Genomic DNA, 13,391 nt, shown 5'->3' on the forward strand with positions numbered 1-13,391 from the left:
CTGTTAGTATAATAGTTTCATTTAAATTTCACGGGGATGAAATCACGAGCAACAGCTAGTGTTATTATAAAAGATTAATTTTGAATTAAGAAAATGCAAATATTACATCAATTGTTTTTTCAGTCATCCTGCTCGAAGGACCATGTCACGATTAGTGCATTTCCTGTATTTGTTGTGTGTTTCTAGCGGCGGAGTGCGCGGCGCCTCTGGTACACTACGACTGCTACCGGCGCCGCAGCGAGCCGACATGCGCGGCGCTCGGCGCCGGCAGCCGCGGCAGCCCGCAGGAGGACGGCCTCTGCTTCCACGGCTGCTACTGCCCGGAGGGACGCCTGCGCAAGGGCGACCAGTGCATCGCGCCCACTGATTGCTTAGACTGTAAGATATATCCACACTTAGCTTATATAGTTACCATCAAATTAATTCTCAGTGAAAACCTTTCATACATTAAACACCATAAAGTTAAAGTTACTATACCTACGTGTGACATTTCAAGGTACTTGCCACGGTTTGGGGACGCCCGCGAAGTATGAATCATTCGAAGGTGACAGCTTGCCTTTCCTCGGCAACTGCACCTACCTCGCCTCCAGAGACAGGAATGAGACCGGACACCATAATTATGAGGTAAATATGGAAAATCTATCGACGACGTTATCCAAAAGGAGATAAGTGCCTCAGCAACCTAATGTTAAAGTCGGAACAGATTGTAAGTTTATAAAGGATATCCATATTAAGCCTTCTTACCCTTATTTTTCAGGTTTACGTGACAAACGAACCGTGCAATGACAATCCTGGTGTTGTATGCACCAAAGCAATACATTTGATTTATGAAAAGAATATCGTTCGTATCGTTAAGGAGTCATATTCAAACATGGTAAGTGGAACATCACATACAATTATACTTCATACTAATATTATAAAGGTGAATGTTTAGATGGATGGATGGATGTTTGTTAGAGTTTGTAGCCTAGATTGCTGAATGGATTTCAGCGAAATTTGGCATAGATGTAGAGGGTAGTCTATAATACTTGTTTTTTTTTAATACCACGCAGAAGAGGTCGGGGGCGAAAGCTAGTAATCAAATAATGCAGACAAAACTATGATGAAGCACGTGTAGTCTTGGTATTTATATAGATATAGAGAGCATATATCTTTTTCCAGATTCAAACAACAATAAACGAGGAGCCCGTATTCAAATTTCCGATGAAGAACGAATGGGCAGAGATAACTAAGCTCAACGGCGAGGACGTCACAGTCAAGCTCACCAACATACATGTGGAGGTTCGTCTTTTCTATTTTCAAATATTGATACTTGACATCGTGATTTTTAGGTGCTTAACAAAAATAAAACATTTCACTAGAAATCTTCAGTCTTATGAAAGTTGGTCCCTCGAGTCGGATCTTAACAAATACTAACGTTATAGCATTTAAGTTTTATCGTAAGTTAATGATTATTCCTATTTTAGCTATCAGTTCTGCGAGCGAAAATGGAGTTTACAGTGCGCGTGCCGTCGTACCAGTACGCCAACCAGACGGAGGGTCTGTGCGGCGTCTGCATGGGGTACCAGGACCAGCTCGTAACCAGCAACGGCACCCTCACTGATGACTTTGAAGTGGTATGCTTTCATTAAATATTTACTTTTTTTTCCATTTACTTAATGGTGACAGCCAAAATCTTTAAGTGACCTGTGACCTTTTATTGTATAACTCTGTATGCGACTAACTTGCGGTTATTTTTTTCAGTATGGCAAGAGTTGGCAGGCAGACATAGATACCCTGATGTCCCTGAACGAAGCGGTGTTGATGACCTGCGGCGACTTCGTACCGGAGCCCGTCTGCGACCCCCTACCCCCAGAACGCAACCCCTGCCTCGTGCTTAACGACATCGAGACCTTTGGAGAGGTCAGTATACATTGACAAATATCATTACACTTATTGAAAGAAATAATATGTAGAGGAACATGATGATTAATTGGAATTAAAAAAAAAAACAGATGTAACTAATAAAAAAATCTTTCAAACGATGGAATAAGATAGACCAATGTGGATAATGAAAACATTTTCACGCATATAAAGCGGGAAAAAGATTAATGCCACAAAGATGTTATTTATTGTACAAATATTGCAATAATTATACTAAAACTAAGCTACTACCAAATTTACAAAGGACGGCCTTGTTGCTATTAGCCATACAGGTAACTCTCTGGGACAGGAGAAGCTAGACAAAAAGATATTACATTTAGTCGTGTTTGTTGTCCAGTGCCACGCGCTGGTGGACCCTGCGGAGTACGTGGCGCAGTGCGAGGAGGAGCTGTGCGTGTGGAACACGACGGACGCGTGCCCCGCGCTGGAGTCGTACGCCGCCGACTGCCGCCGCCAGGGCGTCTGTCTGCAGTGGCGCGCCGACCTCTGCCCCAGCCCCTGGTCAGTGCACCACCTAATATTATAAATGTGAATGTTCCTATAGATGGGGTTTTGCTAGAGTTTGTAGTCTAACCTGCTGAAAGGATTTCGATTAAATTTGGCTTAGGTATAGAGAATAATCTGGAAGAACACAAAGGATAATTGTTTTTGTTTATCTCCACGCGAACGGAGCCACAAGCAAAAGCTAGTACTTAGTATATTATATTAGCATTATTAACTAATATTAATATAAATATTAATTAGTTTAACAGCACTGTAAGTTATCCATGTCATAATAAAAAAATAAATAACTAATACTTTAAATAAGATACATAAGTAATGACAATAAAAATAAATGTTACTAAACGGCCTATTTGAACTTTATTTATAAGATCGATTGTATTAATTTTTAGCGAGAGCCCAATGGTGTACCGAGAGTGCGTCGACTGCGAGAGGACCTGCGACAACTATGACATTCTAGAGAAGAATCCGGAGAAATGCGACACTTTCCCTGTCGCTGGCTGCTTCTGTCCTGAAGGAAAGGTAACAAAGACTATCTCACTTTTTAACTTCTAATTCAGACTGTTCAAAGTTAAAATCTCCTTATTGTTACTTTAAAATGCAATCGTTTTGTTTCAGGTCCGAGTAAACAACACTTGTATAGAACCTAATAAGTGCTTCCCTTGCGACGCTAAGAAGGAACACTACGCAGGCGACGAGTGGCAAGTAAGTTCATTGTATTTTATAAATCTATGTATACTAATCAATGTCATAGCAAATATCCAAAATGTTAACATACTTGTCACATTGCAGGAAGACGCGTGCACTAAATGCACGTGCAGCAAACTGTCGGAGTCCAACAAGGCGCAGGTGTCGTGTGTCAAGCAAACCTGCACCGCGTCCGTGTGCGGAGAACACGAGAACCTCGTCACCAAGCCCGCCAAGCCAGGACAGTGCTGTCCGGAGTACTTGTGTGGTAACAACATCAACACTATTCCATCTCTTTTAGCGTCGCTTGTCGCACTAGACCTTCCATTCGATATTACTGTTTCTAGTACCTAAACCGATTGAGAAACACTGCGAAGAACCGAAGAAGATGGAGTGTGGATTCGGTCAAGTGTTGAAACAGAAGAACACACCGAGCGGATGTAAGGAGTTCTCTTGTGGTGAGTCATAAATCTTACTAATATTATAAATGCGAAAGATTAGATGGATGGATGTGTGTTAGAGTTTGTAGCCAAAACGGCTAAGCGGATCTCGATAAAATCTGACATAGATGTAGAGGATAGTCTGGAAGAACACAAAGGCTACTCGTTTTTCTTTTTAATTATTTCCACGCAGACGGAATCACGCGCGAAAGCTAGTAATTAATAACTTCGATTAATGTTATTTTATTGTGAAACAATTACTAACATTGACCATGTTAACAGAATGCAAACCGGCGAGCGAGTGCGAAGCTATCCCTCCAGACAGCGAGGTGGAAATAATGGAGCCTGGAATGGAGAGAGTGGTGGACAGCAGCGGCTGCTGCCCTCGCGCTCAGCTGCTCTGCCGCCGCGAATCCTGCCCGCAGCCGCCCGCCTGCCCGCGCCTGCACAGCCTCCACACCGGCGAGCTGCCCGGACAGTGCTGCCCACAATACAAGTGCGGTAAGTCCCGCCCAAGAGCGTGCTGTGACAGTCGTCAAAAAAATCTATTTTCCTACTCCTGCCCAGGACCAAACTTTGATAGGCCTCGAGAAATTAAATTTTCCAAGTCCTACCCATGACCCAATTTTAATAGTCGTCAAAAATCTTTATTTTCCTAGATCTGTATAGGAGCATACTGTGACAGAAACTATATTATTTAAATATTTCCAGAATTGCCAAAGGACAAATGCATCGCTAAGCTGGAATGGGAGGCGGCACCAAGAGGTGGTGAGAAACCACGGGAAGTGCCGCAAAGTTTGCTAAAAGACGTAAGTGATGACATACATTATCTTATCCTTTTGGATAAATATAGGTTAGGAGGCAGTATTTGATAGAAAATTGGCGTTGTACTCAGTTGGAGGCGGTGTGGCTGGACGGGCCTTGCCGCTCGTGCCGCTGCAGCGCGGAGGCGGCGGGCGCGCGCGCGCAGTGCAGCGTCACCGCCTGCCCGCCGCTGCCCGCCAGCGAGGAGTTCGTGCTGGAGGAGCTGCCCGTGCCCTTCGAGTGCTGCCCGCGTGCCGTGCACGCCGCCTGCCGCTACCAACACCATGTATACAAGGTGACACACAAATTGTTACTACTTATATTGGTCAAAACCAAAGGATAGTAACAATTTAAAATGCGTTGCAGTTTCGTGTTAAGAAATAAAATGAAATTGATACAGGTTGGCGAGAACTGGACGTCGCCCGACAACCCCTGCGAGACATACAAGTGTGTGAAAGTCGGCGATGGACAACTGGACAGGGTGGCCAAACAACAATTCTGCGACGAAAATTGTCAACCGGTAAACTAAATAGACTATGATAGTGAAACAACAATTAATTCCTCCTAAATAGTTGCATCTACCAAAAACAAATGCGTATTAATGAATGAGATTAATAAAATAGCAATACACATTTGAGAAAGCGTTAATTTTCTTTAATCAATCGGTCAGGGTTGGGAGTACGTGCCGGCCGAGGCGGGCAGCGGCCAGTGCTGCGGCAAGTGCAAGCCAGTGGCCTGCGTGGTTGAGGGGACGCTGTACCCCATCGGCCAGACCTGGGCCTCGCCCGACTTCTGCACCAACTACACCTGCGTTCATCTCAACGGAACCGTAACTATTTTCATCATTTTGAAAATCGCAGTTCCCCATATTCCCTTCGACCACAGATTGAAAATTTATAACTCCAGTCCACAAGTTCAAATTATGATGCAGTGACTAAATTATTGCTTAAAACAAAATAATTCCATACAGCTCCAAGTGCAAAGCACGAACGAGACCTGTCCGATGATATCAGAAGATATGCAGAAGCAGTTCGTGTTGACGGAGGAGAAGGTGCCCGGGAAATGCTGCCCCAAGGTCGTGCCTATCGCATGTCGCGTCGATGACAAGATCTATCAGGTGAACACTGACGACTTATTCATAGTTAAAAACATTGGGTTTTAATTACTTTCCTATAAAATTCTAGATAGAAAACATGATAAATGAGTGGTTTTTAGCTTGGTGAGAACTGGACGTCTGAAAGTAACGCGTGCGAATCGTACGAGTGCGCACGCAGCGGCGACAGCCTGCAGCTCCTCACCACCCTGCACTACTGCCATGACGACTGCCAACCGGTCAGTATTCATGGATCACATAAACACAACGCCAATAGCCTAATGGTTAGAGGTTTCCGATCACGTGGTCAAAGGTTCGAATTCATTCGACTATCGTCCTAAACCTCATCCTTACACAAGCCTGGGGCCTTGTTGGAATAGTAAAAGGAAAAAAACAAACACACTTTATTAGTTATGGTCCACTACAAGAGATCTAGAATTTAGAAAAAAAAATGCAATGGAGAACTAGGAATAAAAAAGTATACCGCTTGACAGTTCAATTATCAAATATTCCTGCACTAAACACCTTTACTCGGTCATCCAGGGCTGGGAGTACATACCTTCAGCAAACAAGAGTGAAAAGTGTTGCGGTAAATGTGAGCCGGTGGCGTGTGTCTGTGATGCTGGACTGCACCCTATCGGCGAGGTCTGGACCTCCGCCGACTTCTGCACCAACTACACATGTGTCAATCTTAACGGAACAGTGAGTAGTTATAAACACTTGAAAGAAACTTTTAAAACAATCAGCAGTATATACTACTAAGAAACTTATGAATAGAGTTGATAATGGACCATAAGCGGCCTCACTCTTACAACTCCTTGTCTTATGCTCCAAGCTTGGTCACAGAAAAACTATATCGTCTTTCTTAATTGCTAGGTATTCCTTGCGGCTTCGTTCTCGTGAAATTAAAAATTGCCTTGTTACTCACTGATAATGTAGCTATTTAATGGTGAAAAAATTTTTGAAATCGGCCCAGCAGTTTCAGTTATTTCGAAAAAAACAAATCTTTCCTATTTATTACATTAGTGTATATTATGAAACTTCTATTTTCGGTTAAGATCTAACAAACTCTGTGATTTCTAATATTTTTCATGTCTTCAATGTCTGTTTTAGTTACAAGTCCAAAGCTTCAACGAAACGTGTCCGGAAATAAGTGTATCCATGGAAAAACAGTTTGTGCTGACAAAAGAAAAGATGGAAGGAAAATGCTGTCCCAAGGTTGAGCCCGTCGCTTGCCGCGTGAATGATAAAATATATGAGGTAAGCAGATTGGTATATTTTTCTACCTTATTCTGATATTTAATTACTGTTATTAAAATATAATTAATTATTTACAGGTGGGACAAAACTGGACATCGCCAAAGGATGCGTGCGAGTCATACCAGTGCGCGCGCGCTGAAGACGGCAAACTGGAGAAGACGACCACCGTACAGAGCTGCGACGACGACTGTCAACCGGTGAGTTTTAAGTGAATGTGCAAAATGATAAATACTTTTCTGAGTATTTAACAGCGGAACACCAGAAAAAAACAAGTCACATAGCAGCTATAATTGACCTTGCCTTCAAACAAAAAACAAAGAAAAGAAAAGAAGAAGACTTGCTTGAAAATAAATCCTCTCACTTAAAAGCTCCTGTTAGTGTTACTAACAGTTATTTCTATCACTACTAGTTTGGATCCACCGTTAATGACCTCAGCATCATAATGCGCGATGGTGGTTTAGGGATTTAGTTTAGGCCTAGTCACCCCTAACTAAGGGCAGGCCCCCTCACTAGCGACGTATAATGTATTGGAGATTATAACGACCTTCAACGCCATCCAAACATCAAATAGACTTCGGCGTATGGCTTATGCCCTGTCCATGTATTGAGGTCAATGTGTAGAGGTTAATACCTTTTCATGACATAGGGCTGGGAGTACGTACCTTCAACGAACAAGAGCGAGCAGTGCTGCGGGCGCTGCAAGCCTGTGGCGTGCGTGTGCGAGGGCGTGCTGCGGCTCATTGGCGAGGTCTGGACCTCCGCTGACTTCTGCACCAATTATACCTGTGTGGACCTCAACGGCACCGTAAGTATTACGTGAAAATTGCAATTCAGTTCTACAAATGAATAATTTTGCCGAACTCTTTTACATTAAATTTTCGTTGGTTTAGTTTGACTCAACAATAATTTTTGTTTTCATACAGCTTCAAGTCCAGAGCTACAACGAGACGTGTCCAGAAATAAGCGAGTCGATGGAAAAACAGTTTGTACTAACGAAACTGAATGAAGTAGGAAAATGTTGTCCGAAAGTCGAACCTGTCGCCTGTCGCGTCGCTGATAAAATATACCATGTAAGTACATCGTGTCAATATATTGCTGTTGAAGTATTTTGATCTCAGTTCCTGGTATCTCTGGTCTTATAATTTTCCAATGAAAGTATTTGTCTTCTTTTACTTTCTTAGTTCATGAAAGGCTAGAAGTTAACTGTAATATGTTGTCAGGTGGGAGAAAACTGGACATCACCAACAGACGCGTGCGAGTCGTACCAATGCGCGCGCGCAGAGGACAACAAACTGGAGAAGGTGACTACCTTACAGAGCTGCGACGATAACTGTCAACCGGTGAGTTCAGTGGTTATAAAATACAGATTCCGAAACATTTGAGGAAAACTACCCCAAAATGTTAGAAAAGTTGGATAACGATAGTAAAATTTATGTATCGTAGGGCTGGGAGTACGTACCTTCAGTGAACAAGAGCGAGCAGTGCTGTGGGCGCTGCAAGCCGGTGGCGTGCGTGTGCGAGGGCGTGCTGCGGCTCATTGGCGAGGTCTGGACCTCCGCTGACTTCTGCACCAACTACACCTGTGTGGACCTCAACGGCACCGTGAGTATTGTCACTTGGGAGACACTCAGGGAATTTAACAGTAGAAGAGATAAGAAGGTGAAACATCCTCTTCCTATGCGTCACTTCCTCCGTCACATTTTGGCGCTGAAAGATCGGAACCAACTTTTGCAAATTTCTTTATTTCAGTTACAAGTCCAAAGCGCCAACGAGACATGCCCAGAGATCAAGGAGGCAATGCTGAAGGAATTCGTGTACTCCGAGGAGAAGATGGCGGGCAAGTGCTGTCCCATCAGGGAGCCGGTCGCCTGCCGCGTCGGAGACACCATATACCAGGTCAATAAACTCACACGCACCTCGACAAGCAGACATTCACGATCAATTTCTACTACTACTAAAAGTTCATAGTTCAATCAATTTCTACCTTCGAAGAAATTGTGAAGATGGATCTACTGAATTCAAAGATAGCACGACACTTTTTTAATGTAAATGTTGTGTAATCAGGAGGGCCAGAGCTGGAATACGTCGGACCCGTGTGTGAAGGCGCGGTGCGCGCGCGACGCGGGCGGCCAGCTGGCGCGCCGCGAGGCGACTGAGGGCTGCGTGCGCGACTGCCCGCGCGGCTGGCTGTACAAGGAGCCGCCGCCCGGCGTCTGCTGCGGCCGCTGCGCGCAGCACGCCTGCCTCGTCGACGACAAGCTGCGGAGACCTGGTAACTCTCACACCGACACACTTGCATCTCACCTGGCTGCGACTTCTACTCAGACTGAGTGAATCTTGCTCGTAGGCGACACGTGGCAATCTGCAGACAATTGTACAACGTTCTCGTGCGAGCGCGACGGCGAGGAGTTTTACACGACGTCGCTGCGGCGGCCCTGCCCCGACGTGTCCGCCTGCGCGCCCGAGGACCTCCTCAATGAGACCTGCTGCCAGGTCTGCAAGATGACACCCAGCCCGCTCAGTGAGTTTACCATCTTTATCTAAATCTATGTGTATCTATGAAAGCCATCCCAAATCAGCGGATGAGTTGAATTTCACACGACATATATTTTAGGGTTACCTAACATGATTTTGAGTATTTTGCATTTGTTCTATCAGGTACTTGTGTACCTAAAACGATCCCGAGCTCGGAGACGTTGGGTCTGATTCGTGTGTACTTGGGCCCACACGGCTTCTGCGTCAACCGCGAGCCCCTCGCCGGCTTCCGCGAGTGCCGCGGTTCCTGCGACTCCGGCACCTTGTACAACAACCGTAAGTTGTTTTTATAAAATCTAGGCTAGGTATCTAGGTTAGCCAAGATTGCTCTTAATGATCACCGGTAATATAAGAGAGTTGCTGGGGTTCTTTGGCAAGCAGGATTGGCTGGAGTAATGAACAGCAAACATTTCAGAATGCGGCTCAGGGCTCAAGCACTTAACTTGTAATCTGCAGATCCTGGGTTTAAACCTGCCACATACCAATGTGTCTTTTGACTTGCGATTTTCCTAATGTTATGGTGAAGGTAACATTAATTATAAAGCGAGCAAATTGAAGGATATTTTATAACTGACCCATACAGGGCTTGCGTTTGGCTATGTTCTAATCATTCTAAGTCAGGGTAGGCATCCAGTTCCTCAGTGGGGACGTGTAGTGAAGTGATGGTAATTCCAGAAACGGGTGCCCACGACTCCAAGTGCGAGTGCTGCGCGGCGGTGAAGTACGACCGGCTGGTGGTGGGGCTGCAGTGCGAGGACGGCACGCGGCGCGACCACAGCGTGGCCTCGCCGCAGCGCTGCGCCTGCCAGCGCTGCGGGGGCGCCGCCAAGTGGACTCACACCAAGACTGGTGCGTCACATCACTCTAAACACTACACTACACCAAAGACATCTAAGAAATATATAGACTAGACATAGGAAACAACATCACCGGTAACTTCTTATATAAGAGACATATTTAACAAACCTAGACGCTTCTTATTGTTTGAATTATTTGTTTGGAGATTTTGACTATCGGACACCAGGTAGCGCTAGTGAGATTATATGAAAAATGTTTTCAAGGAAGTGTCAACTTTGCTTACCCTATAATTTTTTTTATCTCTTTGCACTATAACACATAATGTTAACGTAACACAGACCTCAACTTACCATCTTTCGCCCGCGACACCGTCTATGTTCTAAATATTTGCGAAACATCTAAATCCATCCGTATATGTCACAAACAGCCATCCGTTTAAACTTTCGCATTTGAAATATTAGATATAATTTTGTTTTAAATATGTTGTATAGTTTTAACAAATGTTCAATTTTTTGTCGAGGTCCCATCATCACACATCTCAAACTCGAAAATTTTTTTGTAAATATCTCTGCCGGAACACACCTAACAAAACCAAACTGAATCTTATTTCGTAATTAATTCCAGGAGTGAAAGGACCGAGGTACACATCAGTGCCGCCCAGGTATAAGCAGATCTTCGAGGACGAGGACTACAACATCCCGAGCATGTTCGCCAGGTTCGGCACAACGGGCCGCACCCCGCCCAGACTCTGAACATATTGAATTACCTTTATATTAAAGCACAGTAATTAAAACATGTACAATATGCTAAATTTTTCATTTCTTTAGTAAACCATTTATTATTTATTAAGTTTCCAGTTTAATTGTACACGTTGTCTTTACTGTGGTTTATTTGTTCGATTCCAAAGATGTAAGCTTACAATTTTATACTGTCTTTATTTTTTTTTTGTAAATAATTAAAAAATCAACGCATAGTTATTGTTTTTATTGATTTTATGACCTCGTCCTATCTTTTGTTAAAAATCAGGCACACACCTTTGACTAAACTAATGCATAGCTGTAGTGCGATGGTTCATTGTCTAATTAAGCGCCAAAAGCCTAATGGTTTGGGGTACTGACTACCGATCTTGTCGAGGGTTCGAATCCTTATTCGACTATGACAAAACCATAAAGCACAAGCCTAGAGCTTAGTTGTAATGGTTAAAGGAAATGTTATTGAATTAACTAAAATCTACTAAGAAAAAATATTTCGCAGCCAATTTAAGTTTTTAGTTCCATAACTAATAATCAAGTAATGTGTGCACTTCCATATAAACTCATAGGAATAATGCGAGACTAAACGGTCGTGCGATAATTTAGTCAAAGTTGCGCGCGCTCAAAATATGATAATTCTTCAGACAAGTCAAAGAAAAACTAGCTTTGTTAAAATACCATTCTTTTATATAATATAGGAAAAAATAAAACAACTAAAACTATTTTATACAACTATTTTATTTTCGATAACTTTTTTTTCTAATAACTGGGATCACGTAAAAAAATCTGACCAACTTTCACCAAACTGCATTAGCACATATAAAAAGGTTATTTCGATATAATATTTCAACAAAACAAAACGTTCAAAGTTCCATAAAAGTTTACTTACGAGCCTATCCGTGGGATCGATCCGAAAAATAATACGGTTATATTATTATTACCATTTATTAAAGGGAAAACCATAATAATTCGATCGTCCATAAAATTATAGACCACGCTTTATTGTTGTAATCCAAAGGGGCTTTAGGTCTTTCTGAAATGGGTTTAAATTTACAATAAATATTACTGTCGATAAATAAAAAAGATCGAATACTGATTTTACGACAACCGATAAGTTTGAAAATATTAAAATTTATTAAATAAACAATGTCTCGATAACGTTTTTAATAATTTTAATTAAATAAATATTTAAAATTGATTATGAAGTAATTTCTTCCTGTTTTTGTGCGTCACTGGTTTCTTCCTTCTGAGCTTCTCTTTCTTCTTCCTCTTTCTGCTTCTGTTTTCTCACAACCTCTGATAGATATTTACACCTCTGCATGCATTCCTCCTGTTAAAGAGAATTTTTGAAGATATGCTTGATAGATTATTTCAAACAGAAAATGTTCTGTTGGTACAGTCGGGTAATCTGTCAGTGGTCCACCTTTAAAAGCTATAGTCGTTTGAACGTTTCGTACGTATCGTATTTAGATGACGCGCGATAATAACCAATAGAACGCAAATCAATTTGTAAGAGGCTTTGTCATTGGACAATGTTTTGCAAGTGGAACATCGCAGATTTCCGCGATTTTACAACGCGTTACTAATAATATTGTAGGAAATGACCTTGATTGGTCAACAATTGCTTCAAATATTGATTTCAACTAAAACAAATTGCATAAAATCAATTATTTCTTCAGTATTTAGAAGTAAATTTACACATAATTTTCATTTTTCTATTTAAACTGTGACGTCACAAAATGTTGATTGGTGCATATTGTTTTTCAAATATACTGTAGTGTCCTCATCGCTAAGGAACGCGCAGGGAGAGGGAGAGAGACAGAGAGAGATGGGAGGTGGATGTGGGAGAGGGTGAGAGAGGGATGAGGCAGGGATTGTGTAGTGTATATAGTTGTGTGCATACTTTGGTCTTGCCGGGCACGGCGGCGGCGATCTTCTGCCAGCGGTCGCCGGCGCCGCCCTTGGGGTGCTTGGCCAGCGCCGCCTCCAGCGCGCGCTGCTGGCTCTGCGACCACACCCCGCCCCCGCCCTCCTCCGCCTTGCGCGTTTTCACCTTGTATTTTCAAACTTCGTTACATCATATATTCTATCAATAATTCCATTAAATTTCTTCATATTTCCAACACTACATAAAATCTTAGGAAAACACAAGTTAAATTTTATTAACTTATATTGATAACGCCATGGGACACGATTCTAACATAAAACATTACTATTTCCTCTTTAATTTATCCACTACATTTTGATAGAAAATGTATTAATCACGGGAGTAATTTGACAAACACATTTCATAAGTTATTTTACATATTTCATAGATATTTTTGCATATAAGCAATCGGTAAAATAAGGCCCTGCCTCCTGAAACACAATTATTCTTTTTAAGGAGACACAGTCCCACCACCAGTACGAAACTGTTTTGGATCAATAAAGACTTTTTTATACCTTCTTGGGCTGTTCGGGCACGGCTTCCTCTGCGGGCTCGTGTCCGGGTATCTTATAGCAGTTGTCCTTGAGGCGCGCGGCGACGTGCGTCACCTCCGCCACGCCGCGCCCCATGCCCTCCGCGATGCGCTCCCAGCGCTCCGCCGTGCCCCCCGG

The 13,391-nt window shown here is 42.8% G+C and overlaps 2 protein-coding genes across 2 annotated transcripts in view; one reads left to right on the forward strand and one right to left on the reverse strand.

Moving 5' to 3' along the window:
* The window catches only part of LOC106109092 (hemocytin-like), a gene marked incomplete at its 5' end in the record, with an annotated part of 24,525 nt that extends 13,511 nt beyond the window's left edge, over positions 1 to 11,014 (forward strand). Inside the window, 31 exons of the mRNA XM_013290494.1 lie at positions 156 to 378; positions 497 to 624; positions 758 to 874; positions 1,162 to 1,281; positions 1,467 to 1,616; positions 1,744 to 1,902; positions 2,261 to 2,424; positions 2,817 to 2,946; positions 3,043 to 3,129; positions 3,217 to 3,379; positions 3,459 to 3,569; positions 3,834 to 4,052; positions 4,263 to 4,360; positions 4,447 to 4,650; positions 4,756 to 4,875; positions 5,026 to 5,184; positions 5,326 to 5,472; positions 5,571 to 5,687; positions 5,992 to 6,150; positions 6,562 to 6,708; positions 6,786 to 6,905; positions 7,355 to 7,513; positions 7,632 to 7,778; positions 7,929 to 8,048; positions 8,152 to 8,310; positions 8,458 to 8,604; positions 8,773 to 8,980; positions 9,056 to 9,229; positions 9,367 to 9,519; positions 9,919 to 10,092; positions 10,666 to 11,014. Of these exons, the coding sequence (XP_013145948.1) occupies positions 156 to 378; positions 497 to 624; positions 758 to 874; positions 1,162 to 1,281; positions 1,467 to 1,616; positions 1,744 to 1,902; positions 2,261 to 2,424; positions 2,817 to 2,946; positions 3,043 to 3,129; positions 3,217 to 3,379; positions 3,459 to 3,569; positions 3,834 to 4,052; positions 4,263 to 4,360; positions 4,447 to 4,650; positions 4,756 to 4,875; positions 5,026 to 5,184; positions 5,326 to 5,472; positions 5,571 to 5,687; positions 5,992 to 6,150; positions 6,562 to 6,708; positions 6,786 to 6,905; positions 7,355 to 7,513; positions 7,632 to 7,778; positions 7,929 to 8,048; positions 8,152 to 8,310; positions 8,458 to 8,604; positions 8,773 to 8,980; positions 9,056 to 9,229; positions 9,367 to 9,519; positions 9,919 to 10,092; positions 10,666 to 10,793 (4,611 nt within the window). The remainder of the gene's footprint in view (positions 1 to 155; positions 379 to 496; positions 625 to 757; positions 875 to 1,161; positions 1,282 to 1,466; positions 1,617 to 1,743; positions 1,903 to 2,260; positions 2,425 to 2,816; positions 2,947 to 3,042; positions 3,130 to 3,216; positions 3,380 to 3,458; positions 3,570 to 3,833; positions 4,053 to 4,262; positions 4,361 to 4,446; positions 4,651 to 4,755; positions 4,876 to 5,025; positions 5,185 to 5,325; positions 5,473 to 5,570; positions 5,688 to 5,991; positions 6,151 to 6,561; positions 6,709 to 6,785; positions 6,906 to 7,354; positions 7,514 to 7,631; positions 7,779 to 7,928; positions 8,049 to 8,151; positions 8,311 to 8,457; positions 8,605 to 8,772; positions 8,981 to 9,055; positions 9,230 to 9,366; positions 9,520 to 9,918; positions 10,093 to 10,665) is intronic.
* A 499-nt stretch (positions 11,015 to 11,513) lies between these two features.
* LOC106109093 (dnaJ homolog subfamily C member 1) overlaps positions 11,514 to 13,391 on the reverse strand; it is a 4,394-nt gene continuing 2,516 nt past the window's right edge. The window contains exons 6-8 of the mRNA XM_013290495.1: positions 13,236 to 13,388; positions 12,697 to 12,846; positions 11,514 to 12,123 (exon numbers count right to left, since the gene is read on the reverse strand). Of these exons, the coding sequence (XP_013145949.1) occupies positions 11,992 to 12,123; positions 12,697 to 12,846; positions 13,236 to 13,388 (435 nt within the window). The 3' untranslated portion in view covers positions 11,514 to 11,991. The remainder of the gene's footprint in view (positions 12,124 to 12,696; positions 12,847 to 13,235; positions 13,389 to 13,391) is intronic.

The sequence above is a fragment of the Papilio polytes genome, unplaced genomic scaffold, assembly GCF_000836215.1.
Source record: "Papilio polytes unplaced genomic scaffold, Ppol_1.0 DF821289.1, whole genome shotgun sequence".
Lineage (NCBI taxonomy): Eukaryota > Metazoa > Arthropoda > Insecta > Lepidoptera > Papilionidae > Papilio > Papilio polytes.